Source organism: Aquarana catesbeiana, linkage group LG09 (assembly GCF_042186555.1).
Source record: "Aquarana catesbeiana isolate 2022-GZ linkage group LG09, ASM4218655v1, whole genome shotgun sequence".
Classification (NCBI taxonomy): domain Eukaryota; kingdom Metazoa; phylum Chordata; class Amphibia; order Anura; family Ranidae; genus Aquarana; species Aquarana catesbeiana.
Window position 1 is genome coordinate 32,252,434 of NC_133332.1, and position 25,711 is coordinate 32,278,144.

The 25,711-nt window shown below is 41.9% G+C and overlaps 1 protein-coding gene across 2 annotated transcripts in view; it reads left to right on the top strand.

Moving 5' to 3' along the window:
- LOC141107478 (RLA class II histocompatibility antigen, DP alpha-1 chain-like) overlaps positions 1–17,122 on the top strand; it is a 55,114-nt gene extending 37,992 nt beyond the window's left edge. For both annotated transcript variants that reach the window (XM_073598243.1, XM_073598242.1), the window contains exons 3-5: positions 2,567–2,851; positions 8,874–9,027; positions 16,838–17,122. In XM_073598243.1, the coding sequence (XP_073454344.1) occupies positions 2,567–2,851; positions 8,874–9,019 (431 nt within the window). In that variant the 3' untranslated portion in view covers positions 9,020–9,027; positions 16,838–17,122. The remainder of the gene's footprint in view (positions 1–2,566; positions 2,852–8,873; positions 9,028–16,837) is intronic.
- Positions 17,123–25,711: the final 8,589 nt, after the last annotated feature.

Sequence of the window (25,711 nt, forward strand, 5' to 3'; positions counted from 1 at the left end):
TACATTAATCAGGAAAAAAAATTAACTTAAATGATTTTAGCAAATGGCTGCAATATAACAAAGAGTGAAAAATTTAAGGGGGTCTGAATACTTTCCGTCCCCACTGTAGTACCCATTTTATTTTTTATGTTCTATCCCAACTCACTGACGCTGACACTAAATATAAAACCTTTTTTTCCTACCTAAAGCACACTGACACTAAGGCCTCCTTCACATTGGACCAATGAATTAGACATGTGCAGAACAAAAAAATGTGTTTAGTTTTGTTTCGATGCATTATTTACATAAATTTGTTTAGTAAAATTTGTTTAATTCACTTTCTGAATTTGTTTTGTTTATTTAAATCAGTTCAAATTTTCCGACTTTGGTCAAATTTAACTCAGTTCGACAGAATTTGGAAAATTCTGATTGTTTTGAATTACATTTGAATTCCATTCGAACCTTTTTTTTTTTGGAAAATGGTTTTATTGTTTCTGTTCTATTCTATTGAATTTTCAATTCTATTCTATTCTTTTGTTTTCTATTATATTCTATTATTTCTATTCAAATTAATTCTATTCAAATTTTCAGAAAACAGTTATATTGTTATATTTTCTATTACATTTTATTCTTTTCTATTGTCTATTCTATTCTATTTGATTTTCTATTCTTTTCTATTCTATTCAAGTTTATTCTATTCGAAATTCGAACTTCGGAAGATTGTTATATTCTTTCTATTCTATTGTTTTTTTCTATTCTATTCTTTTATTTTCTATTCTAGTCAATTATATTCTTTTATTCTCTATTCTAATCTATTCTTTTCCATCAATTTAAATTTAGTCTATTCGAATTTTGGGAAATGGTTATTTTATTTCTAATCTATTCTATTGTTTTTTTTAATTCTATTCTATTCTTTTATTTTATTTTCTATTTGTTTCTATTCTATTCTTTTCTATTCTAATTTGAATTTATTCTAATTGAAATTCAAATTTCGGAAGAAGTTTATATGCTATTCTATTCTATTTTTTTCTATTCTTTTCTTTTTTGTCCTATTCTTTTCTATTGTATTCAAATTCTATTTGAAATTCTCATTTCAGAACATGGTCATATTCTTTCTATTTTATTCTTTTCTATTCCTTTATCTTCTATTCTGTTTTAGTCTGTTCTTTTTTTTTTTACTATTCTTTTCTATTCCATCCCTTTACTTTCTACTCAGTTTTTTCTATTCAATTTTTTTCTATTCTTTTATTTTGTATTCTGTTCTGTTTTACTCTATTATATCCTTTTCTTTTATTTTGTATAATATTCTCTTCTATTCTATTCCTTTATTTTCTATTCTATTTTATTCTCTGCAGAAATTCAAATTCGATTCAAATTCGATTTGAAAATTATTCAAATTGGATTTGAAAACTGTTCAAATTAAAATTTTGTCTGAACTTTTGTTTTCATTATTTTGGATTCATTTAAACTTGTTACTATTGTAATTCAGGAATTTGGATACATACAAATTTCCGAATAACTAAAAATTAATCCAAATTTAAATTCAGAGCACATGTCTAGTATGAATCTGTGCCCCATGTGATGGCTGTTTTTACCTACATGGGGTACACAGATGTTCCATGCATCCAAATGCAGGGAGCTACATGTCAGTTGGGATGCAGTGGCTGCACAGACACCCGCATGCAGGGTCTTTGCAGCCATTGCATCCCAAATCACAGCAATGGGACCACCTGCATAGGGATGTACAGAACACCTGTGCATCCCTGTGTGGGTAAACATGGCCCTGACATAGGACACAGATTCATACACCCCATGTGAAGGAGGCTTAATACTGACACTCACTAAACTAAATCAAGCCCTGATTTAGTTAATCTTTATTTACTCATTTTCAACAGACTTTTCGCAATTTTGTCCCCTAACAAGAAGAAGATGCAATGTGTCTTTTTCACTCACAGTAGTGATCTCTTTGATTGGCTAATCACACTGATCACATGATCAGGAGCTGGTTCTCCCAGCCCCTGACCATTAGAACGAGACCCAGAGCTGTTGGTAACAGCTTGGTCTCAGTGCTGGGAGCGCACACTCCATTGTGCTTCCAGCACAAACACAACAGTGATTATATGTAGCACCCGGGAAAAGAGTCCACCTCTTGGATGCCTCATATATGTGTATGAAGTCAAAAAATGTGTTAAAGCATGACTTTGGGCAAAACCAAAAGTTACCTTTGCAACGGGACCTCGCAATGCAAGGGCTAAATGCTAGTTAAGCTTAGGTGGTTGAAGAGGAGGCTGTATTATTTAGCTGACTTTTGCCACAGCCACAGACTCTTCTGCTGCTCCTGGTTGAATTTTCACCCCACCACATACGAGGCAGGATTGATTACCCTCCAGACCAGAGATTCACACAGAAGAGTGCCCTAGAACCTGCTGAAGCAGGGAGTCCAATAGGTAGCACAATCTCTTCTACAACTCCCCAGGCCTGAGTGCACAGATAATAAAAAAGTAAAAATTGTAGGAAACTAAACACAGATACAGTATGTTGTAAGAGAACTGTAGCTTGGGATATAATAGTCTGTTCTTTCCTACAGTTCCACCTGAACTTCATGTATTTCCTGAAGACCCTGTGATTGTGGGTGAGCCTAATGTTCTGATCTGTATGGCTACTAAGTTCTTTCCACCTGTGATCAAGATGAGCTGGCAGAAGGACAATCATCCTTTGTCAGATGGAGTGTCAGAGACGGACTTCTACCCCGCACCAGATGGATCATACAGCAAGTTCCTGTACTTAACTACCATCCCACAGAAGGGAGAAGTGTACACCTGTTCTGTGGAACATGCTGGACAGAGCACCAACCCCACCAACAAATTTTGGCGTAAGTAATAGTTGCTCAGTAAAGTCAGATTTGTCCTTTAACTGCTTGCAGTTTGGGATCATTTTTAAGTTTTTCACACACATCTCAAAATCAGCATTTTTTTTATATAACTTACTCACATGACACTTTTTTGTAATACACACTATATTGCCAAAAGTATTGGGACCCCCCCCCAAATCATTGAATGCAGCTGTTCCAATCACCTCCATTGCCACAGGTGTATAAAATCAAGCACCTAGGCATGCAGACGGCTTCTACAAACATTTGTGAAGGAATGGATCGCTTTCAGGAGCTCAGTCAATTCAAGCGCGGTACCGTGATAGGTTGTCACCTGTGCAATAAGTCCATCCGTGAAATTTTCTTACTACTAAATATTCCACGGTCAACTGTTAGTGGTATTATGAGAAAGTACAAGCAACTGAGAACAACCGCAACTCAGCCACAAAGTGATAGGCCATGTAAAATGATAGAGTGGGGTCAGAAGTCGCCAACTGTCTGCAGTCAATAGCTACAGACCTACAAACTTTGTGTGGCCTTCAGATTATCACAACAACAGTGCGTAGAGAGCTTTGTGGAATGGGTTTCCATGGCCGAGCAGCTGCATCCAAGCCTTACACCAAGTGCAAAGCGTTAGATGCAGTGGTATAAAGCACACCACCACGGGACTCTAGAGCAGTGGAGACGTGTTCTCTGGAGTGACAAATCACGCTTCTCTGTCTGGCAATCCGATGGACGTGTCTGGGTTTGGCGGTTGCCAGGAGAACGGTACTTGCCTGACTGCATTGTTCCAAGTGTAAAATTTGGTGAAGGGGGGATTATGGTGTAGGGTTGTCTTTCAGCGGTTGGGCTTGGCCCCTTATTTACTGTGAAGGGAACTCTTAAGGCGTCAGCATACCAAGACATTTTGGACAATTTCATGCTCCCATCTTTGTGGGAACAGTTTGGGGACGGCCCCTTCCTGTTCCAACATGACTGCACACCAGTGCACAAAGCAAGGTCCATAAAGACATGGATGAGCAAGTTTGGGGTGGAGGAACTTGACTGGCTTGCACACAGTCCTGACCTCAACCCGATAGAATGCCTTTGGGATGAATTAGAGCAAAGAGTGCGAGCCAGGACTTGTTGTCCAACATCAGTGCCTGACCTCACAAATGCGCTTTTGTAAGAATGGTCAAACATTCCCATAGACACACTCCTAAATCTTGTGGACAGCCTTCCCAGAAGAGTTAAAGCTGTTATAGCTGCAAAGGGTGGGCCAACTCAATATTGAACCCTATGGACTAAGACTGGGATGCCATTAAAGTTCATGTGCATGTAAAGGCAGGCATCCCAATACTTTTGGCAATATAGTGTATAAAAGATGAGACTCTGTCAAGTAAATGGATACCAAACATGTCAAGACACTAAATTGCGTGTCCTTGAGAAATGGTGACAAACTACAGTACCTAAAATTAGGCAATGGTTTAACAACTTCCCGCCCATAGGAAATACCCATATGAAGTGGTCATACCGGGGCCATGGCTGAAGCCACAGTCAAGACTCTGGTATCAATGTTTTTAGCCAGTGATGCTAAATATGCAAAAGCAATCCGAGCAGCCATAGAGCCACTCAAATTGCTTTTACATGGGGCGGTAGGTGGTTTCCCCCCGCTGCCTTGAAACAGGAGGGCCCCGGACTGAAGCCGGAGGTTCCGCCGGCTGACCATAGAGATTAAGGAGAAAAAGAAGTTGTCCGGTTATCTTAAAGGTGTTTGAAAATAGAAGCAACAAGGATTTTGTCACTTACGGCTTTGGTTTGCTGTTTACAAGCCATTACTGGGTTGTAACAGCATCTGATCAAACCAAACTTGGTTAATCTAATTGGTCTCAGTAAAGAGAACCTCTCACTGCCCATGCTATCACAAGGGGATGTTGTTCATCCCTTGTGAAAGTAATAAAAGCGATCACATTTTTTTAAAGGGACAGTGTATATATATATATATATATATATATATATATATATATATATATATATATATATATATATATATATAAAAATAAAAAGAATTTTAACAAAAAAAATAATAAAAATTGAACAAAGGCAAATGCATATGTAGATTATTGGTTATGGCTAAGGCCTTATAGGCTGAAACACGTCAACTGATTTTATCTGCGTTTGTACATTGTGGCTTTCCAATAAAAGGAAGATTTCTTAAGAGCAGCATCTGGTGTGCGGGTCATCTCTCCTACATTATTCTACTCAGCCAATGACTGTGGATCAAGCACCTGGAAGCTCTACCATCAAAATGTATGGGTAGTAGCACTGATCTTTCTGTTTGCATATGTAGATTATACCACACATGTGAGGTATCGTAACAAATGTTATAGCGAGAGAAAAACTTCTAGCACCAGAACTCCTGTGTAACTTTAAACTGGTAACCTGTAAAAGGCCCTAAAAGCGTTGCCTATGGAGTTTTTTAAATACCAAAGTTTGTCACCTTTCCATGGACGTTAGCAATTTTAAGTGTGACATTTTAGGCACCTGTTTACTCGGCGTGAAATCGTCTTTTATATTAAACTATTAAAGTGTATAATGTTTGAGGATTCTAAGTAATTTTTTTAGCAAAAAAAATGCAGATATTTATGTTTTATCTGTAGGACAGAGAGCTAAACCTGACTGCTCCATAAACTTCATGTACCATATTTCTTTGATCTTAAATTTTTTAGAACGAGCCAGATGAAACTACAAATTGATAAAATAAACATCAATCTGTACAATATTGCCTATAATAAAAAAAAACAATGCTCTATAATACAGAATGGGCTAACAGGAACTTGCTCTTTAAGCTCGTTGAGGGGTGATGGCTAGAGATTAGAGAAACAGTATTACTGCCTTGCTGAATATTCCTAAAATTGTGTCTCACTTCCTCTAGAGAATCTCCCAGAATCCACAGTTCCTAACAAATTTATTAACACATTCTAAGAATTACAATGTGTAACTAATACAAACAGCTAAAGCTATACCAGAAAGGAACAGTAGGTGGCGCCTGCACTCTGCATAACTAGCTTGGTGCCACCTATGAGTACCCATCAGTGCTGCATATCAGTGCCGCCTACCAGTGCCACCTCATCGGTGCCGCCTTATCAGTGAAGGACAAAACTTACTTATTTACAAAATTTTATAACAGAAACAAAAGAAACTTTTTTTCCCCCAAATTTTAGTTCTTTTTTTATTTAGCAAAAAAAAAACAAAACGCGGAGGTGATCAAATATCACCAAAAGAAAGCTCTATTTGTGGGAACAAAATGATAAAAAATCTGTTTGGGTACAGTGTAGCATGATTGTGAAATTGTCATTTAAACATCGACAGCGCTAAAAGCTGAAATTTGGCTTGGGCAGGAAGGGGGGTGTAAGTGCCCTGTACTGAGGTAGTTAAGGGGTACACATTGACCCTGGTTACTCATTCTCATTAAAAAAAAATGAAAAACACAATGACACATGAGACAAGTTCTTTTAGAAAAAAAAATGTCCCACAATGAAAATCCATCATCAATCATGATGTAGGACACCCACAGAAACAATTGCCTATCACAATACGCTCCAATAGCATGCACTTTTGCCGCAACTAACAGATTCCAAGCTGGCAGCTTGATTGTAAACAAAGGAGCAGGATTGTAAACTGATGTCACTGACTGAATATGGCTATGCCAATACTTGGGCAGGGAGTTTAGCCAGGATCCCTGTCCCTGTGTTTACATTCCAGCAGATGAATGGGGTTTCAAGGATCACTAGTTTCTAGAATGCTGGCAGCCACTGTATTACTAGAAACTAGAAGCCCTGAATTAGCAGCTGTTACATTCAACTGGAGTTTGACTCAGCAGCCAGACAAACACTTTGGTTTAACCATTTGCTGAACACCCAAAGTTCAAAGCAAATCTTACATCGGTCTGAATCCAAACATCATCCCTATCCCTGAGCTACCAAAGTTATGTTTTGAATATTGCCTTTGCTACACCCAACCTCGACTTCACTGCATCTGCAGCCTAAACCTTGTGTCTTACCCATTAGCTGGCACTAACCCTGATCCGCATCTGTGAGTTCCTGCAGCTAAGCTTAAACTCCATGGAGGGGGTCCCAAACAGCTGCCCCTAAAGTCGAGTTTACACTGACGCGAATTGGATGTGGGTTTCCCCGCATCCAATTAGCATGCCGGAGGACTGTGACTAGCTCTCAATGGAGTTGGTTCACATATCTCCGGGGTGGCCACGGAGCGCATTGCACAGGAGTCATGTGTCTTTGGCTCCATTTCAGGTCCAAATTTAGGTGAAAATTCGGGCCTGATTCGCCCCTAAAACAGGGAACAGGGATGCACCGGACCCCCTGCTGTGAGCCGCATCCACACACAGTGTGAAGCCAGCCTTAGAATTCACTTGCAGGGAAAGCTGTTGCACTGAGTAGCAGGGTCCACATCTAATTTTTTGACAACTACTATGTTCTGAGTTAACCACTTGCTGACCACCCTATAGCACTTTTACTGCTACAGGATGGCAACTCTGCACAGGATCACATATATACGTGATCCTGCACTTCCGCCTGCGTGTATGCTTCCCTGGCAGGCCACTTCTGCTGTGATGATTCTTCTTCTGCTGTGATTCTTGCACTTGATGTCCACCAGCATCCACCGATCGTCAGTAAACAATACAGAACAAGGCAGATTGCTGTTCTGACAGGAAGGAAGGGATGGATTCTGTGTCCCTACAAAGCAGGGACTAGAATCCATTACTTCCACTAGTAAAAGCAGCACATACAGTACACATAAACACTAGTTAGGCTTACAGTTAACCCTTTGACCGCTCCAGTGTCAGATTATCTGCCACAATATCAGTCCCGCTATAAGTCGCTGATCGCCACCATTACTAGTATAAAAAATAAATACAAATTCCATAAATATATCCCATAGTTTGTAGATGCTATAACATTCATGTAAACCAATCGATATACGCTTCTTTGGGATTTCTTGTACTAAAAATATGTAGCAGAATACATATTGGCCTAAATTTATGAAGAAATTTGATTTTTTTTTAAATTTTATTGAATATGTTTTATAGCAGAAAGTAAAAAATATTGGGCTTTTTTTTCCAAATTGTTGGTATTTTTTTGTTTATAGTGCAAAAAATAAAAAATAAAAACACAGAGGTGATCAAATACCACCAAAAGAAAGCTCTATTTGTAGGGAAAAAAGGACATAAATCTTATTTGGGCACAGCGTCGCACAACCGCGCAATTGTCAGTTAAAATAATGCAGTGCTATAGCGCTAAAAATGGCCTGGTCATGAAGGGGGGGGGGTAAACCTTCCGGAGGTCAAGTGGTTAAAGAGTATGGCCAGCCCAAACTTTATTCTTTTTGTTTTGGATAGATTTGGGAAGGGTAACCCCTTTTGGTATTTTAACTGCTATCAGGGGCTTTTCCCTGACAGTGACAACAGTTTTCCCAGACAGAAAGTGAGGGAAATAATCATTTTTTTTGTATGTGGAGTACAGAAAGCTAGAACCCCCATCAAATTTGTTTTTCTGTCTTTGTCCCAGTTGGAGATTTGCTGTCACTTCCTGTTTGGTGAAACCATTCACCAAACACAGTAAGTGAGGGGACATCTCTCTAACAAAGCTCTGGATATTAGTAAAACCCCAATAGGGGCTCTAGTTCTTCTCCACTACATTCAAAACTGAAAAAAAATTTGACTGGAATTTACAAAGGTGAGAGTCTTGTATGTAGGGTTCCTGTCAGTGTTAGGTTAGGTTCAGAATAATAACAGTGTACATAAAATTTTTTTTTGGATGCAGTTATTTCTAGGGCCCTGCAAGAGGACTTGAAATTCAACAACGGATATATCTAAGCACCTTGCAATGCCGGCTCACCTGTAAAAGTGTATGTTGTATGGGATTAGATTATCATACATTGATTTTGATTTGTGTAACTTTAGGATCAGTATTTTAGATTGGTGTTCAAATTTTTAATACCTGTCTGTTGTGTTCCCTTACGACAGACCCTGAGGTATCCAAACCAGCTTCTGAAGCCACAGAGAATGTGATCTGCGGTCTGGGTCTGCTTTATGGAATGTGTGGTGTCATCGCTGCAATTGTGCTGATCTGTAAAGGAATGAAGAATATGAATCAAGGAAGAGGACACTAAGTCTACAGGTATGTTATGTTTACTTTATTTATACCTGCTTTGGTTTCGGTTGCTGGCTGTGCACTCTGCCCTTTTTATCAAAATTTCCTATTGACTCCTATTCTAGTGACCGTTGGTCAAAAGGACCAGAAGTGAAAAACAATTTCACAAACATGGAAACGTTAGCATTAGGAACCGGATCTACTGTTGGTTCTAGCTATTCCGCATTTGAAAAAAATGCAAAAAAATGAAGCTGCTCATCCCCTGGTGCCAGTGAAGCTTGGTTCACACCTGCGCATTTTTTAGGGCATTTTCAGTTTTGCTGAAACACACTACAGTCCATTCAAAGAGGAAGTAAACCCCGGATTTTTTTTTCTTTTTTCTTGTTCCTGTGTGGACGTCATTTCCGCCCTTCCTTTCTTTCCCTGTCTAAACCTTGTGCATGCGTGATCGTTGCTTGCTCGCATGGAAGTCAGTGTGCTACTCTGGTTTACTCCCCCTGTGTGACATCTTATACAGTCAAAAGGGGAGAACCAGGAAGGTAAAGAGCACACGATCTTGAGGCTTCCTGTATGTGCCGTTTTCAGTATAAGGAGATAACCCGGGCATGCTGTGGCTATAGAAACGGTACACATAGCATGTCTTTAACCACTTGCCACCCAGGCCAATTCTGACATTTCTCTCCTACATGTAAAAATCATCATTTTTTTTTTTCTAGAAAATTACATAGAACCCCCAAACATTATATATATATTTTTAGCAAAGACCCTAGAGAATACAATGGCGGTTGTTGCAACTTTTTATCTCGCACGGTATTGCGCAGCAATTTTTGGAACACGTTTTTTTGGGGGGAAAAAACAGTTTTGTGCTTAAAAAAAAACAGAACAGTAAAGTTAGCCCAATGTTTTTGCATATTGTGAAAGATGAAGTTACGCCGAGTAAATAGATACCTAACTTGTCATGCTTCAAAATTGCACACGCTCGCAGAATGGCGCCAAAGTTCGGTACTTAAAAATACCCATAGGCGAAGCTTGAAATTTTTTTTACTGGTTACATGTTTTGAGTTACAGAGGAGGTCTAGGAACAAAATTATTGCTCTTGCTCCAATGTTCGTGTCGATACCTCACATGTATGATTTGAACACCGTTTTCATATGTGAGCGGGATTTGCGTATGCGTTCACTTCTGCGTGCGAGCACACGGACAGGGGCGCTTTAAAATTTTTTTTTTTTTGGTAATTATACTTTCTTTTTTTTTTATTTTGACACTTTTTTGAAAAAAAATTTGATCACTTTTATTCCTATTACAAGGAAAGTAAACATCCCTTGTAATAGGAGTATGACATGACAATAAGACCTCACATCTCACCACTAGGCTGGGAAGCCGGAAATCCGAAAAAAAACAAAAAAACGATCACGGCTTCCCAGCCAAGGCGGCACTGTTTTTTTGAATGCAGAGGCCAGGCGTGATGTCATAACTGGGCCTTTGACGATCATAGAGACTCCGGCGACCATCTGGTCCGCTGGAAATCTCTATGATCAACATCCGGGGCCGACGGATCCTGTGTCCAACTCACCGATCGTAGCAGTGAGTCAGTAGAAGCGGCGGGAGGGGGGGATATCCCCTCTCGCCTCCCGTAAGAACGATCAAGCGGTGGAACAGCCGCTATGATCGCTCTTATGGTGTAGGGAATCCCCGGCTAAAAACGGCAATATCTGAATGATGTCTGTACCTACAGGCATCATTCAGATATCACCGCTCAAAGTCTGTCACGTCATATGACAGCGGGCAGGCCGTGAGGCGGTTAAAGAAACTATGGACTGCACATGCACCAGTGACATCATTAAAGATTGCTGGATGTATTATGAAGACACTGTACCAGTAAGTGAAATTTCACAGGCAGCGATCAGCAGGCTTAGCACTGTAGATTATAAAGTGCAAAAGTGAAATTACATACCTCCCAACATTTTGAGATGGGAATGAGGGACACCTACTAGCAAATGTATGCAGGCATAGGACACGCCCCCTGCCACACCCTCTTAAAGGAGAATTAACTCAAAAAAAGGTTAATTAAACCCACAAGTGCTTTTTTTAACCACTACTATTCCTTTATATTGGCTTTTAAAATGTACAAATGCAGTAATTTAGAAATTGGATGAAAGGTTTAGCACTGGGAAACATTTTTTGAAAGATAAAAAGTGCATTTTATATACAACTATATGGATCAGACCAAAATGAGGGACAAATGAGGAGGAATGAGGGACAGAGGGACATTGCTCCAAATCAGGGACAGTCCCTCCAAATCAGGGACAGTTGGGAGGTATGAAATTAGAGAGTTTACAACCACTTTAACATGGTTTCCTATGAGTCATGTTCACATCTGTGCATTTTATGGAAAGGGCCAGGGACCAACAGGTTGTGTTTTTGGATCCATAGACTTCAATGGATCTAAAAACGTGTATTGAAAAATGCAAAATGCACCTGGGCAATATGCATCAGCTGCAACTTGCATAGGTGTGAACCAGGCCTAAATAATCTACTGGGATCTGTGGTGCTTTACAATCAAAGTCCTCTTTCTTCAGGAACACTTGCGGGATAAAAACAGCTTAGCTTTGTCATGAATTTCAATCACAACTGGCCCAGAATAGTGAAATATGTACCAAGCTATGCTGTTTTTATTCTGTATTTTATAGAGAACTAAAATACAGCAGCCCTCAAAATTTCTACTCCCCTGCTCGTATTAGGCTAGTGGAAATAAGCTGAGGGCGAGTGTAGAGCCAGTGGCGCTGAACAGGAGCAGATTTTCCTCCCAGCCTCTGCCCTCTGTCATTCTCTTAGCAGGGCCTGGCATATAGAGAGAGTCAGCAAAGAACTAGACGCGGTGGGGGTGGGGCAGGAGCTGGCATAGTTTGCTTTTCCTATTAACACGCTGGTGATTGGTTGCTTGGACTCTCTAGCAACTAATCACCAGCTTGTTAATAGGAAAAGTTAACTTTGACAGCTCCCCTTCCCCTGTCCAGTGGTGTGCTCCGCTGTAAATCTCTCTGCATCCTAAATCAGTGAAACTGTCATTGATTGGTTATTATTTTAATGCTATATTTAATATAGCATTAAAATATTTACTTAACAAGGCAGTAATGATGTGTACAGTTCCTATAGTAGCCAATCACATTTTATCCTTATTTTATTTATCACAGTCAGTTTAATGAAATATGCTTTATGTTAATATTGGTAAAGTTGTTGTTGTTTATTTTTGTAACTTAATTCTGCATAAAACATTTAACAGTGTAATTTCATGAAATTATTTACGAGAGGGGTTGGGTGGGGCAACAGGTTGCAAGTAACTCTAATGCCGCGTACACACGGTCGGACTTTTCGTCTACAAAAGTCCAACGGACGCTGACGGACTAAAGCTGGCTGGTAATCCGATCGTGTGTGGGCTTCTCCGGACTTTCAACGTACTTTTTTAGCCTCAAATCCGACGTACTTTAGATTTGAAACATGCTTCAAATCTTTACGTCGTAACTACGACGGACCCCGAAATCCGCTCGTCTGTGTGCTAGTCCAACGGACAAAAACCCACGCTAGGGCAGCTATTGGCTACTGGCTATCAACTTCCTTATTTTAGTCTGGTGTACGTCATCACGTACGAATCCGTCGGACTTTTGTGTGGTCGTGTGTAGGCAAGTCCGTTCGTTAGAAAGTCTGCCACAAGTCCGCCGCAAGTCTGCTGAAAGTCTTCCGGAAGTCTGTTGGACAGGCTGTCGGACTTTTGTAGCTGAAAAGTCCGACCGTGTGTACGCGGCTTAAAGCCTCATACACACAATCGGAACTTTGTACAAACCTTCCTGTGGATTTTTGTACAAAGGGCGTTGGCCGTAAACTAATTAAGCATACACACGGCAGGTCTTTTTAGGCAGCAAACACAAACGTAGTTTCAACATACTGATGACACTTCAAAAAGAGGATGTTCAATTCTCCGGCGCCACCCTTTGGTCAACTTCTGTATTGTTGTCTGATCTTTTGCATTGGTTCTGAGCATGCGTGTTTGTAGTTTGTACAAAAGTCCAATGGCTTTGTGTACACGCGATCGGACTTTGCTACATTGGACTTTTGTTGCCGGAAAGTTTGTCCGTTTGCACAGCCAACAAAAGTCCGATGAAAACCGAAAAAGTTGACCGATGGAGCGTACACACGTTTGGATGTTGCCTTAAAACAGCTAATTTGCATGTTTGTTGTCAAAAAGTCTGATCGTGTGTACGGGGCTTAAGACCCCTTTCACTCTGGGGCGTTTTTCAGGCGCTTTAGCGTTAAAAAAATCGCCTGTAAAGGGCCTGAAAGAAGCCTTATCTGCAATCCCAATGTGAAAGCCTGAGTCCTTTAAGAGCCCTTTCACACTGCCAGCACCCGAAAAACGCTGGTAAAGTGCTGCTTAAACTAGCGGCGCTTTACCAGAGTTTTCTGAGCACTAGCGGGGTGCTTTTAACCCCCGCTAGTGGCCAAATAAAGGGTTAAAAGTGCCCACAAAGCGCTGCTGCCAAGGCGCTTTTCAGTCGCTTTTCAGGCGCTTCCCATTGATTTCAATGGAAAGGGGAACTTTAGGAGTGGTGTATTCACCGCTACTAAAGCACTGCAAAGAAGATGCTTGCAGGACTTTTTTTGACACCCTGCCAGCGCAGCGCCTCAGTGTGAAAGCACTCGGGCTTTTACATTGGGATTGCAGATGAGGCTTCTTTCAGGCGCTTTTTTTAACGCTAAATCCCTGAAAAACGCCTCGGTGTGAAAGGGGTCTTAAGGCCTGGCTAGTAGTTTGAGCCCTGAAATACAACTGATCAGAAACCATCCCACAGCTGGTCTTACTGCTGCAACAACAGGGCATGTAGATCTTTGAGTTGGACGTTATATAGATCTATGCTTCCTTTTCTTTGTAGAACATGGAATAAGAGTGTTGCTGGTCATTGCTAGCATCAGTTTGAGGAAGAAAATTGCAGCAGGCCCTGGCAAAAGACCAATGAGGACAGGGCAATGTTGTACTTCTCACCATTTAGTCATCCAACTGCATGCTGTTTGAGTTTGCACTGTTACTGAAAAAAGCAGCTGTTTCCTCAATGCCCACAATTAGTGATTAGTAAAGCCACTTGGTTTTGCTTCTATTGCTGATGCAGTGCACGGCCTTATGCTTTTGTGGAAGCATGTTGAGAAGATGATCTTATCTGGTCTTTAGCCCTGGTTCACACTGATATCGGGAATGAAATCATGCAAGTTCAGCTGAACTACAATTTCATTCCCGCATGTCAGTCCCGACTTCGGGGAGCGATTTCAGAGACATCTGTGCGTGTTCCTGCACAGATGTCTATGGAAATTGCACCCCGAATTCGCCAAAAGTAGTACAGAAACGTTGCATTGATTTGGATGGTGCCATTGTCTAATCGCATGCCAAATTGCTCCAATGTGAACCAGGGCTCAAGGACTTATTTTGACTTAGTAAATATAATATAAAGCATGCTCACCTGTGAGTTAATTTTGTCAGTGACTCAGGCTACTTTCAGACGCGGGAGTCGGCGGTAAAGCAGCGCTATTTTTAGTGCCGCTTTACCGTCGTTTTAGCGGTGCTATTCGGCCACTAGCGGCCGAAAAAGGGTTAAAACCATCCACAAAGCACCGCTGCAGTGGTGCTTTGCCGGCTGTTTGGCGGCGCTGCCCCATTGATTTCAGTGGGTAGGGGCGCTTTAGGAGCAGTGTATACACCGCTCCTACATCACTCCAAAGATGCTGCTTGCAGGACTTTTTGACTGTCCTGCAAGCGCACCGCTCCAGTGTGAAAGCACTCAGGCTTTCACATTGGAGTGACAGGAGAGGCGCTTTACAGGTGCTATTTTTAGCGCTAAAGCACCTCAGTGTGAAAGTAGCCTCAAGCTCACCAAGGATGAGTAAAAAACCTGAGCTTCAATTAGTGTGGGTGGAAGTTCCAGTGTGCGTTCTGTATGCAGAAGAAAAGTGGCAACGAGTTCATAGGGCAAGGGCTGAGTAAACTTCAATACCGGGCACTTTCAACCCCTCCCTGCCCAGGCCAATTTTCAGCTTTTAGTGCTGTCAGACTTTGAATGACAATTGTGCGGTCATGCAACACTATACCCAAATGAAAAATTTTCACACAAATAGAGCTTTCTTTTGGTGGTATTTAATCACCGCTGGGTTTTTTAATTTTTTTCGAAACAAATGAAAAAGATGGAAATTTTTGAACAAAAACATTTTTCATAGTTGTAAAAATTTTGCAAACAGGTAATTTATCTCCTTCACTGATGAGGCTGCGCTGATAGGGGTCACTGATAGGCGGCACTGATGGACACTGGTAGGCAGCACTGATAGGTGACACTGATGGACACTGGTAGGCAGCACTGATAGGTGACACTAATGAGGAGGCACTGGTGGGCACTGTTGGGACTGCACTGATAATCAGGACACTAAAAATCAATGCCCTGATTATGAGTGTAGATGTCCCTTTCACACAAGGCGGTTATTGGCTCGCCTCTCCTTGCTGTCAGCGTGAGGAAAGAAATGCTGATTAGGGATCGACCAATATCGTTTTTTTGGTGCTGATACAATACCGATATTTTGGCCACCTCTCCTGGCGATATTTTTTGCCGATATTTTGTACATTTAAAAAACATTTTTTACACTGTGCTTTTAATTAAATTTTTTTAAGCTCTGTTATTGTAAACGTCCCTTGTGACAGTAATAGGCAGTGACAGGTACTCTTTATGGAGAGATTGGGGGTCTATAAGACCCCAAACCCCTCCACTGCACTTTAAAGTATTCAGCATTTTTGAATACTTTATTTTTTAAAACTGGCGCCTTTAAGATGCCAGTAATCCGGTAAGTGATGTCATGACATCGCTTCCCGATTACTAGATGCTTCGTTCAGGTCTTTGGGCCAGCCAGGGGATGTACCGGCTGGTTGCTCGGGCCTCCCAGTGGGACGAGAGATCCTGGACGAGTGGCGGAAGGTGGTGGGAGGGGTAATGTCCCCACCTGCTGCTTGTAATAAAAGTTGAGCGGCTGCTGAGCCGCATCGGTTGTTATTACAATAAAGCCGACCATCCGCTCTAAAGAACGCATGCATCACCCCTGTGAAACCCCTTGAAGCAATATCATTAATATCGGTCAGTTTTTTGACTGATACCGATACGGCCGCACCAACGATAATCAGTCAATCCCTAATGCAGATAACCGCCTTGTGTTTACATCATGATCAGCTGTCATTGGACAAAGCTGATAACGTGATTGGCCCTTTACCCTGATTTGTGATCAACTGTGTCCTGAGGATGCAGTGATCACAAAACGCGCCACAGCGGGCGCAGGCAGCGCGATCGTTGGAGGATCTCCATGGATGCCCTCCCAGCAAAGTAAGGCCGGAAACTGGTTAAAAAGGCATGTAAGAAATTCCTTCAGTATAAAAACCACATAAAGTTGTAACCTGACATGATACAAATCCAATGGCATCCCCCACAGCTGATTGTCATCCAACAATCATGCAGCTCGACTGTTGGTCCATTCAGCTAGGGAATCCTTATTATCACTTTATGTCCAATTACGAGTACTTTCAATTTTTTTTGTTATAAGATGAGGGGATGGTGGCATAACACCCACAGCCATACAAATTAATTTTGTATTTAAAAAAAATTTAGTTTGATTTCTGTAACTTTACCCAAGTAATTTTTTTGTCATAGTTTAGTTACCTTTGCTATATTAAAACTGTCAAAATAAAATGGGAAGAGGGGGTTTAAGATCTAACTTTCTAACCTAAAATATATTTATTTTTGCTTTCTTTCTTTTGCAGGTTTTGTCAGCAATCTTTGATGCTTCTGAGCTGTTTTTATATTTGTAGTTTTCAAAATGCTAAATGAAATTCTGGATGAAGAAAAACACATTATAAGAAATCATCTGATACTGAAGAATCAGCACACTGCGCCTTCTCTCTATTCAAAGCTTTCAGTACCATAACCTTAAACCCATGCTTTAAGAGAACTAAAATAATTGTACTAAATATTTTAATGTCAGCGGTTCTAAATTACAGCTTTTGTTATTTCCCCCCTTAAAAATAAAAGAGGAAAATAGAAAAGTTGATTGGTGCAATTTCTATTCCACAATATCTCGAAAATAATTGTTATAAAACAGTGGGAAGATGTTTTCATCTGTACACAATGAGGCTGATTTTCTAAAGGAGCGAAGATTTAATTCAGTTGTTCAATCAGGTGAAGAGGAAATTCCTGTTTATTTATTTCATCTGCACATGATTAGACAATTGAAGTCAATCTTCACTCTTTTTTATTTTAGTGAAAAATTTCAACTCTTTTCAAATCGGCCATATTGCTGATCATACTCACACCGCTGAAAACATATACACATGCAACTGCAGTTGGTGCGAGACCATTGGATATCTAGAAATGGGTACAAAATGGGTATTACAATCTTTATTTAACTTACTTATCACTCATGTTATAGCTCATGCTCAGAGTTTATGGTCTTATTTACTCTAACTTCAAAACCTTAGGGCTTGAAAGAACAGAATACCACACATTTCAGTATTTAGCAAGCACAGAGTGACTCTGTGCTGACTTGAATGTCAACATTTGGGCCACACCAATAAACAAGCAGAGAATACCGCGCTGTGATTGAATTGAAAGAAATAAAATAATTGAATGTGAGAATGAAAAATCAAAAAAATCAAAGAAAGGAGCTGCTGCTAGAAGTGAGATACACACAAACGTAAATAGACAATAGGTAGCAGCGCTAAATAAACTTTAGGTTGCCGAACATATACCAGTGATATTACAGTCAGCAGTAAAGAAATTGAAAAAAACTATAAAAAACGTCCATTAATGTAGGTAGGTAGTGCTCAAGGATCAACCAATCAACCAAAACACACAATGACGTCGTCTGGGTGCCCCAGACGTCATTGTGTGACGAAACGCGCGTTGGGAGGAGCTGACGTGCTGACGTCTCGCGTGGACCGTTCGAGGGACGAGTGTCCATACAAGCCGGCCGGCTGTTTTGTTTTTACTGCTTCGAAACATTGTAAGTGACTTTCCTTTATAGAAATAAATTATGCATAACAGTATTACGCTATGGTGATCCTTTCTTGTTCTGGGAACATCTGAATACCACCATATTCCATCCTATCACGATCTGTGAATGGCGAGTTTGGCGGTCCCTATGCTGATCATCTAGAAGGGTTTTTGCCTGGAATCTGTCCTTGTGGTCCCTCATTGGATAAAGGCCCTGGCCAGGTATAGGTCGCAAGCGTCTATAGCTTGCCGTCTGGTAAGCGAGTATTTTGTATGGTTTATCACTGGTGGTGCGGTGGAGGGCGAAATTCACCGATTTGGACTTTATTGAACACGTTTGGTTGATCCTTGAGCACTACCTACCTACATTAATGGACGTTTTTTATAGTTTTTTTCAATTTCTATACTGCTGACTGTAATATCACTGGTATATGTTCTGCAACCTAAAGTTTATTTAGCGCTGCTACCTATTGTCTATTGGGCCACACCCTAGCCAGCCATAGACGGTTCGAATCTTGGCCTGTTCAGCAGGGACTAGCCAAGATTCGAACCATCTATGGGCAGGCTGATTGTACCCAAGTCAATCTATTGATCGACTTGAGTGCAACCAGCCTGTTGGATTTCTAGCATGCGATTATTGCCAGCGGCTATAGCCGCTATCAATCACCATGTTTTCCCAGCAGGGATGGCTCCCTGCATGCTCCTGCTGGGAGAAGACAATAGCTCCATGGGAGGGATTCCCCAATCAACACTGATTATGTTGATGAGGGAACCGAGCGATATTCTTTCCTGAAAGAAAGAAAATTGCATAATTTATGGCCTGCCTAAGCCATTTACTTAAATTATATCTAAACTTAAAGAGAGACTTTAGTTCCCTTTAGTTTTTGGCCCTCTTCCCCTCTCTGGTGAGTGCACAGATGTGCCCCAGGGCTCTACCCAGCTTTCAGGTCCTGTCAGAGCCCTGCAACACATCTGTGCATATGTGGGTGGATTGCCTGCACATACACAGACACCCTGAGCTCTGGACTTTCATACTAGCCCATTCTTTGTGTGTGCGCAGGAAATCTTGTGAATATACATTTGTGCCACAGGGCTCTGTTAAGATCCAAAGCATGTGCAGAATCCAGGGAGGCAAATGTCATTCCCGCCTAGGTGAAAAATTTAGAAGTGCTGCATTAGGCCCCTTTCACATGAGGCGGACTCCGCTTCCACGGAGTCCGCCTCGATCCGCCGGCTCAGCGGGAGATCTCTCCGTTGATCTCCGCTGAGCCGGCGGATGACAGGTCCCTCTCTGCTAACTGGGGCTTGTCAGGCGCCGCTGCTGCCTATGGAGAGATCAGACGAAAACGGACAGCATGTCCGCTTTCATCAGATCTCACCCGATTCGCCAGCGACGGATCTGAATGTAGGCCATCCGTCTGCTTTTAGCGGATCGGACCGGGTCGGATGTCAGCGGACATGTCTCCGTTGACATCCGTCGCTCAATAGGCTAACATGGAGCGCCCGTTCAGGTCCGCCGTCAAAACTGACAGGTCCGACCGTGTGAAAGGGGCCTTACAGCTTAAAAACTGTTGAATACATTTTTTTAAAAATATTATTTAAATGTGTGAGTGTAAGGCCCCTTTCACACGATCGGACCGTTCAGGTCCGCCTGTCAGTTTTGACGGCGGACCTGAACGGACGATCCATGTTAGCCTATGGAGCGTCGGATATCAGCGGAGACATGTCCGCTGACATCCGACCCCGTCCGATCCGCTAAAAGCAGACGGATGGCTCTACGTCCAGGTCCATCACTGGCGGATCGGATCGGGTGAGATCTGACAAAAACGGACACGCTGTCCGTTTTCGTCCGATCCGTCCATAGGCGGCAGCGGCGCCTGACAAGCCCCTCCCCGCTCAGTGAGCAGAGAGGGACCTGTCATCCGCCGGCTCAGTGGAGATCAACGGACAGATCTCCAGCTGAGCCGGCGGACCGAGGCGGGCTCCGTAGAAACGGAGCCCGCCTCATGTGAAAGGGGCCTAAGGTGGGAGAAGGCAGGGAAAAATTAACATTAATGTAGGGTAAAAGTCTGGTTTGAGAACAAAAATGTAACACATGGCAGCTTTCCAGTCCTTAGATGTGGTTATTGCATTTGGTTTTTTCTTTCATGCTTTGTATTGTTTGTTTTTCACCTGGTGATCCTGCAAGTAAAACACATCCTGTCCAAGAGTTTCAGTGCTCACTCACTGTTCAGTATCTACAGAGAAGCAGCATTGTCAACACAAGAAGTATATTATGACTAGAAAATGCCCCTTCCCTCTCAGCAAAACATGGGGAAAGTTGTTCTTTAAGCCTGGTACACATGGTAAGTTTGTTTTTTTTTTCCATTCATCCCAGCAGGCTGAATGGAAAAAAAAAAACTGAAGAGCTTGCAAGGAGCTTGCTGTACTAACCATGCAATGTTAGTACAGCGATCTCCCCGCTGAACTATTGTGTTCTCAAGGGGGGATCACCCCCCAACAGAGCACACTAGTCAGCGCTTGCATCCATTGGTTGCAAGCACTGATCAGATGCCAATCGATTGCTGGTTTTCCAGTATACTCGTTTGACAGAAGCCGGTCATGAGATCGGCTTCTGTCAAACAAGAACGTACACACAGGCCGAATGTCAGCCGTTTTCTACTGTATCAGCTAATTTCTCCTGATATTTGGCCCGTGTGTACAGGCCTTAAGTCTACAGAGACCCTGGGCAGGGTTGGAAGTTAAAGCTCATGGATTTCTGGAAGGTTCAAAACATTTTTTTGCACTTACTGAGCAGATCTAATAAAACATTTTCAATGGTATATTTATCAGACCAAAAGGGAGCAGATAAGAGAAGTCCACTGTCTGGATTTACATCCTATTCTATCCTTAACCCCTTCCCGTCCGCACTATAGCTGAATGACGTCTACAGCGCGGACCTACTTTACCGGCATCCCCTCATATGACGTACCCCCGCGCTGCGCATGTCCCCTGCAGGACACGCGTGGCGCGCTCTGTGATCGAGTCTATGAGACTCGGCTCATCACAGATCGGAGTAGGGGGCCAATCCCGACCTCTTATCAAATGATCAGCCGTCAGCCAATGACAACTGATCATGTGATGTAAACAGAGCCGGTAATCAGTTATTTTTCTCCTCATGCTAATAGCGTGAGGAGAAAATAAAAGCCGATCACCGGTGGCTATGAGAGGGACATCAGTCCTGATCACGGCAAACTTTGTGCTAAATTTTCTAACAAACTATGAAAAATGTATTATTTTTCAAAATTTTCCATCTTTTTTTTTTGTTTTTAGCAAAAAATAAAAACCCCAGCAGTGATTAAATACCACCAAAAGAAAGCTCTATTTGTGTGAACAAAATGATAAAAATGTCATATGGGTACAGTGTTGTATGACCGCGTAATTGTCATTCAAAGTGTGGCAGTGCTCAAAGCTGAAAATTGGTCTGGGCAGGAAGGCGGGGAAGGGGCCGGTAAGCAAGTGGTGGTTGTGCAAGAAGAATACAGGAAATAAAATTTGGTTTTAACTCCCCCCTTAGTTTCAGTCTGATATAGACATTAAATATTCAAAATAATGATATAAAAGGTTTAATGGGAGGGAGGAGTAATACATATTGGTGTTTTATTCAAATAAAAAGCTTACATTAAAAGTAAAAAAATACATTTGGATGTTGGAGTTCTAGAAAATGGCTGCTGCAGTGGAAGGGTTCCATAGTAAAGGAGATGGTGGGCATCTCCGTGTTTGGCTTCCCTCTTCCTCTTAGCCCAGAAGTGCACACTTCCTCCCCCTTCTCCCACAAGAGGTCGAAGGACTGATGGCCTCTACAGGCTGCAATGGGGAGCAGGTGATATCACCAGTAGGAGAAGGAAGTGGGGAAGAGAGCCTAGTAACTCTATACTCAGCTTTGTCTTCTCTCTCCTGGCAGAAGGTTCAGAGTAAGGGGTTCAGAGGTAGGGGGGCTGGGTGACAGGGGGATCTCAGGGTGCAGAGTGCAAGGGGTAATGGGTTTTTCATTGGCCCAAATACAGAAGTTGTCTATTTGTAAGCCTTCAGGGAAGTTTCCCCTGAGTGCCACCCAGTATGGTGCAGGCGTCTGGACCACATCACTAGCTGATCTAAGGTAAATTCAAGGGGGTTTAGTTAGCATGGGAAGGGAGGTATTTAGGAGTCCTTCAGACCTCTTTGTTGCAGTAATGTTCATTTAAAATGACATCCCAATGCACAAGTACAGTAGAAGCCAATGGACACACACGCTTTTTCTGTTGTGCATTGCCACCCCATTGACATGGCTGCCTTAATGCAATACACGTTAAAATATAATGTGAAGGAACATTGAAATAAATTAAATATTTATATTTTAACATAATTGCATCTAGCTACCTTGAAAATAATTTTGTGTGCCTTTTATAAGAGCTTTCCTATCCACAAAGTGGTGGGCATGTATGAATATTCAGCAGCTGGGCATGTAATGATGTCACACAGCAAGGAAAGTTCTTCCCCATGTGTGCATCATGCATTCTAGAGGTTGAAAAAATATGTAAACCCAGCATTTCATATTCCTAATATGTGCCTACTTGTATGAAAAAGTATCCTATTGCTTCCTTTGTGTGAAATCCCTGGTGTTCCAGGGAAGCGCTTCTCCGAGGGGGTTATCAGATGTGGGGTGGAGCCGCGAGAGCCGCCGGGGGACCACAGAAGAGCAGGTTCGGGGCCACTCTGTGCAAAACGAGCTGCACAGTGGAGGTAAGTATGATATGTTAGTTATTTTAAAAAAATAAAAACAATTTACCCTTACAATCACTTTAACGACACCAGCATGGATCTGCTTCCATACTTGGTGTGGTCAGAATGAAACAGAGTAGAAGTGGAACTAGCAGAATCACAAGGTATTTCTATAGAAATGATGCAGTAAAAAAACAAGCAGGCTATACTTCCCCAACACTTCATTAAAGAACATACACATATATTTAAAGTGGTTGCAAACCTCTGACATAAAAAATTAACAAAGTATATCCTTCTGTTGTGTGTACTTGTCTAACTCCAAAGCACTGTGTGATTTCTGTCTGGTACCTTGTTTCTCTGCTATCTGCATGAATACTTTCTGACAAGTTGGGCTTTCTGCAAGAGATCGAAGGGGATGGAGGAGTGGAGCTCCAGCACACTGTCTATGATTGATGGCCTCCGCTCACAAGGGGGGACAATTGGACAGAAGTTACCACCAAGTTACAAAGTCCCTACCCTGCTTCTTCTTGGATAAAGCACCCATTCCCCTACCTTTGCAGCTACCATATTGGACACATTTCTCCTGGCCAGAGGCCCGCTCACAACATCCCTGGTCAGAGACCTTAAAATTCAGAATAAAGGAATGTCCACACATAAATGCATTTTAAGCACTTTACTTCAACTGCACATAGCTTCCCATGACATATCATGTTTGACATACTATCAGAATCATCTTCAGCACAGAACACCATGTGCAAGGTTAAACATTCTGTAGCAGTCACTTCTGTGCATAGGACAAGTGCACATCTTTTAGCTAAATCTTCTTCCCTCTTTTCCATTTCTCTCCTTGGGAGCACCACAGAATTGGGACCACTCCTCTATGTATACTAAGTCCACAGCCCTAGGCTACCATCACCCACTCACAGGACCCACAGCTAAGAAGCAGGGGGAACAAGGTGTTTCTGTTTTTACTAGTTTCAGCCCAATGTCCCTTCTATAGCTCTGCCCAGCCTGGCATCCTCCCAGATGACATACTTATTCCCAAGCTTCCACCACTACTCACATGAAAGAACTCTGTCCAGGCCTCCAAGGCCTTACTCACCCCATTACAGGACCCGCAAAAGAAGGTCAGGAGAATCAGGGCAACCACAGCCATTCCTCTTATGATCTGTACTACCTCACCTGGGAATTCAGCCCTGCACAGGGCCCTTTAGATCAGCTCAGCACAGGATTACTGGGGTGTCCTGTTCCCATTCCCTGCACTCTCTGACCTGTCTCCACCCACAGCTGGAATTTATATGGTCACTACATCAACAAGGGAGCAACAAGGGAGGGATTTCTCCAAAAAAGGAAGCTAACGCCTGCTTATAACTTTACCCTTACCATGCCATAATGGCAACAAAACCAACATGTGGCAGGCAAGCTAACTGAACTGGCCAACAAGCTGTGCATGTTTCCCTATGAGTTTGCAAAGAGGGGGGTGTGTTCATTCCCTCCACTCAAGTCACAGATTACACTCAGTTCTCCTATCTGAGCTGCGCAGCATGTAATGTCAGACCCCCATCCTCTGCCTGCTAGAGAGGCACTGTGTAAAATATGTGCTTTAGAAGGCTGTACAGAAGAAATGGCTGTAACCACTTCAGCCCCGGAAGGATTTACCCCCTTCCTGACCAGAGCACTTTTTACAATTCGGCACTGCGTCGCTTTAACTGCTAATTGCGCGGTCATGCAATGCTCTACCCAAACGAAATTTGCGTCCTTTTCTTCCCACAAATAGAGCTTTCTTTTGATGGTATTTGATCACCTCTGCCGTTTTTATTTTTTGCGCTATAAACGGAAAAAGACTGAAAATTTTGAAAAAAAATGATATTTTCTACTTTTTGTTATAAAAAAAATCCAATAAACTAAATTTTAGTCATACATTTAGGCCAAAATGTATTCGGCCACATGTCTTTGGTAAAAAAAATGTCAATAAGCGTATATTTATTGGTTTGCGCAAAAGTTATAGCGTCTACAAACTAGGGTACATTTTCTGGAATTTACACAGCTTTTAGTTTATGACTGCCTATGTCATTTCTTGAGGTGCTAAAATGGCAGGGCAGTACAAACCCCCCCCAAATGACCCCATTTTGGAAAGTAGACACCCCAAGGAAATTGCTGAGAGGCATGTTGAACCCATTGAATATTTATTTTTTTTGTCCCAAGTGATTGAATAATGACAAAAAAAAAAAAAAAAAAAAAAATTTACAAAAAGTTGTCACTAAATGATATATTGCTCACATAGGCCATGGGCATATGTGGAATTGCACCCCAAAATACATTCAGCTGCTTCTCCTGAGTACGGGGATACCACATGTGTGGGACTTTTTGGGAGCCTAGCCGCGTACGGGGCCCCGAAAACCCAGCACCACCTTCAGGATTTCTAAGGGCATACATTTTTGATTTCACTCCTCACTACCTATCACAGTTTTGAAGGCCATAAAATGCCAAGATGGCACAACCCCCCCCCAAATGACCCCATTTTGGAAAGTAGACACCCCAAGCTATTTGCTGAGAGGCATGGTGAGTATTTTGCAGCTCTCATTTGTTTTTGAAAATGAAGAAAGACCAGAAAAAAAATTTTTTTTTTTCTTTTTTCAATTTTCAAAACCTTGTGACAAAAAGTGAGGTCTGCAAAATACTCACTATACCTCTCAGCAAATAGCTTGGGGTGTCTACTTTCCAAAATGGGGTCATTTGGGGGGGTTTTGTGCCACCTGGGCTTTCCATGGCCTCCGAAACTGTGATAGGCAGTGAAGAGTGAAATCAAAAATTTACGGCCTTAGAAAGCCTGAAGGCGGTTCTTGGTTTTCGGGGTCCCGTACGCGGCTAGGCTCCCAAAAAGTCCCACACATGTGGTATCCCCG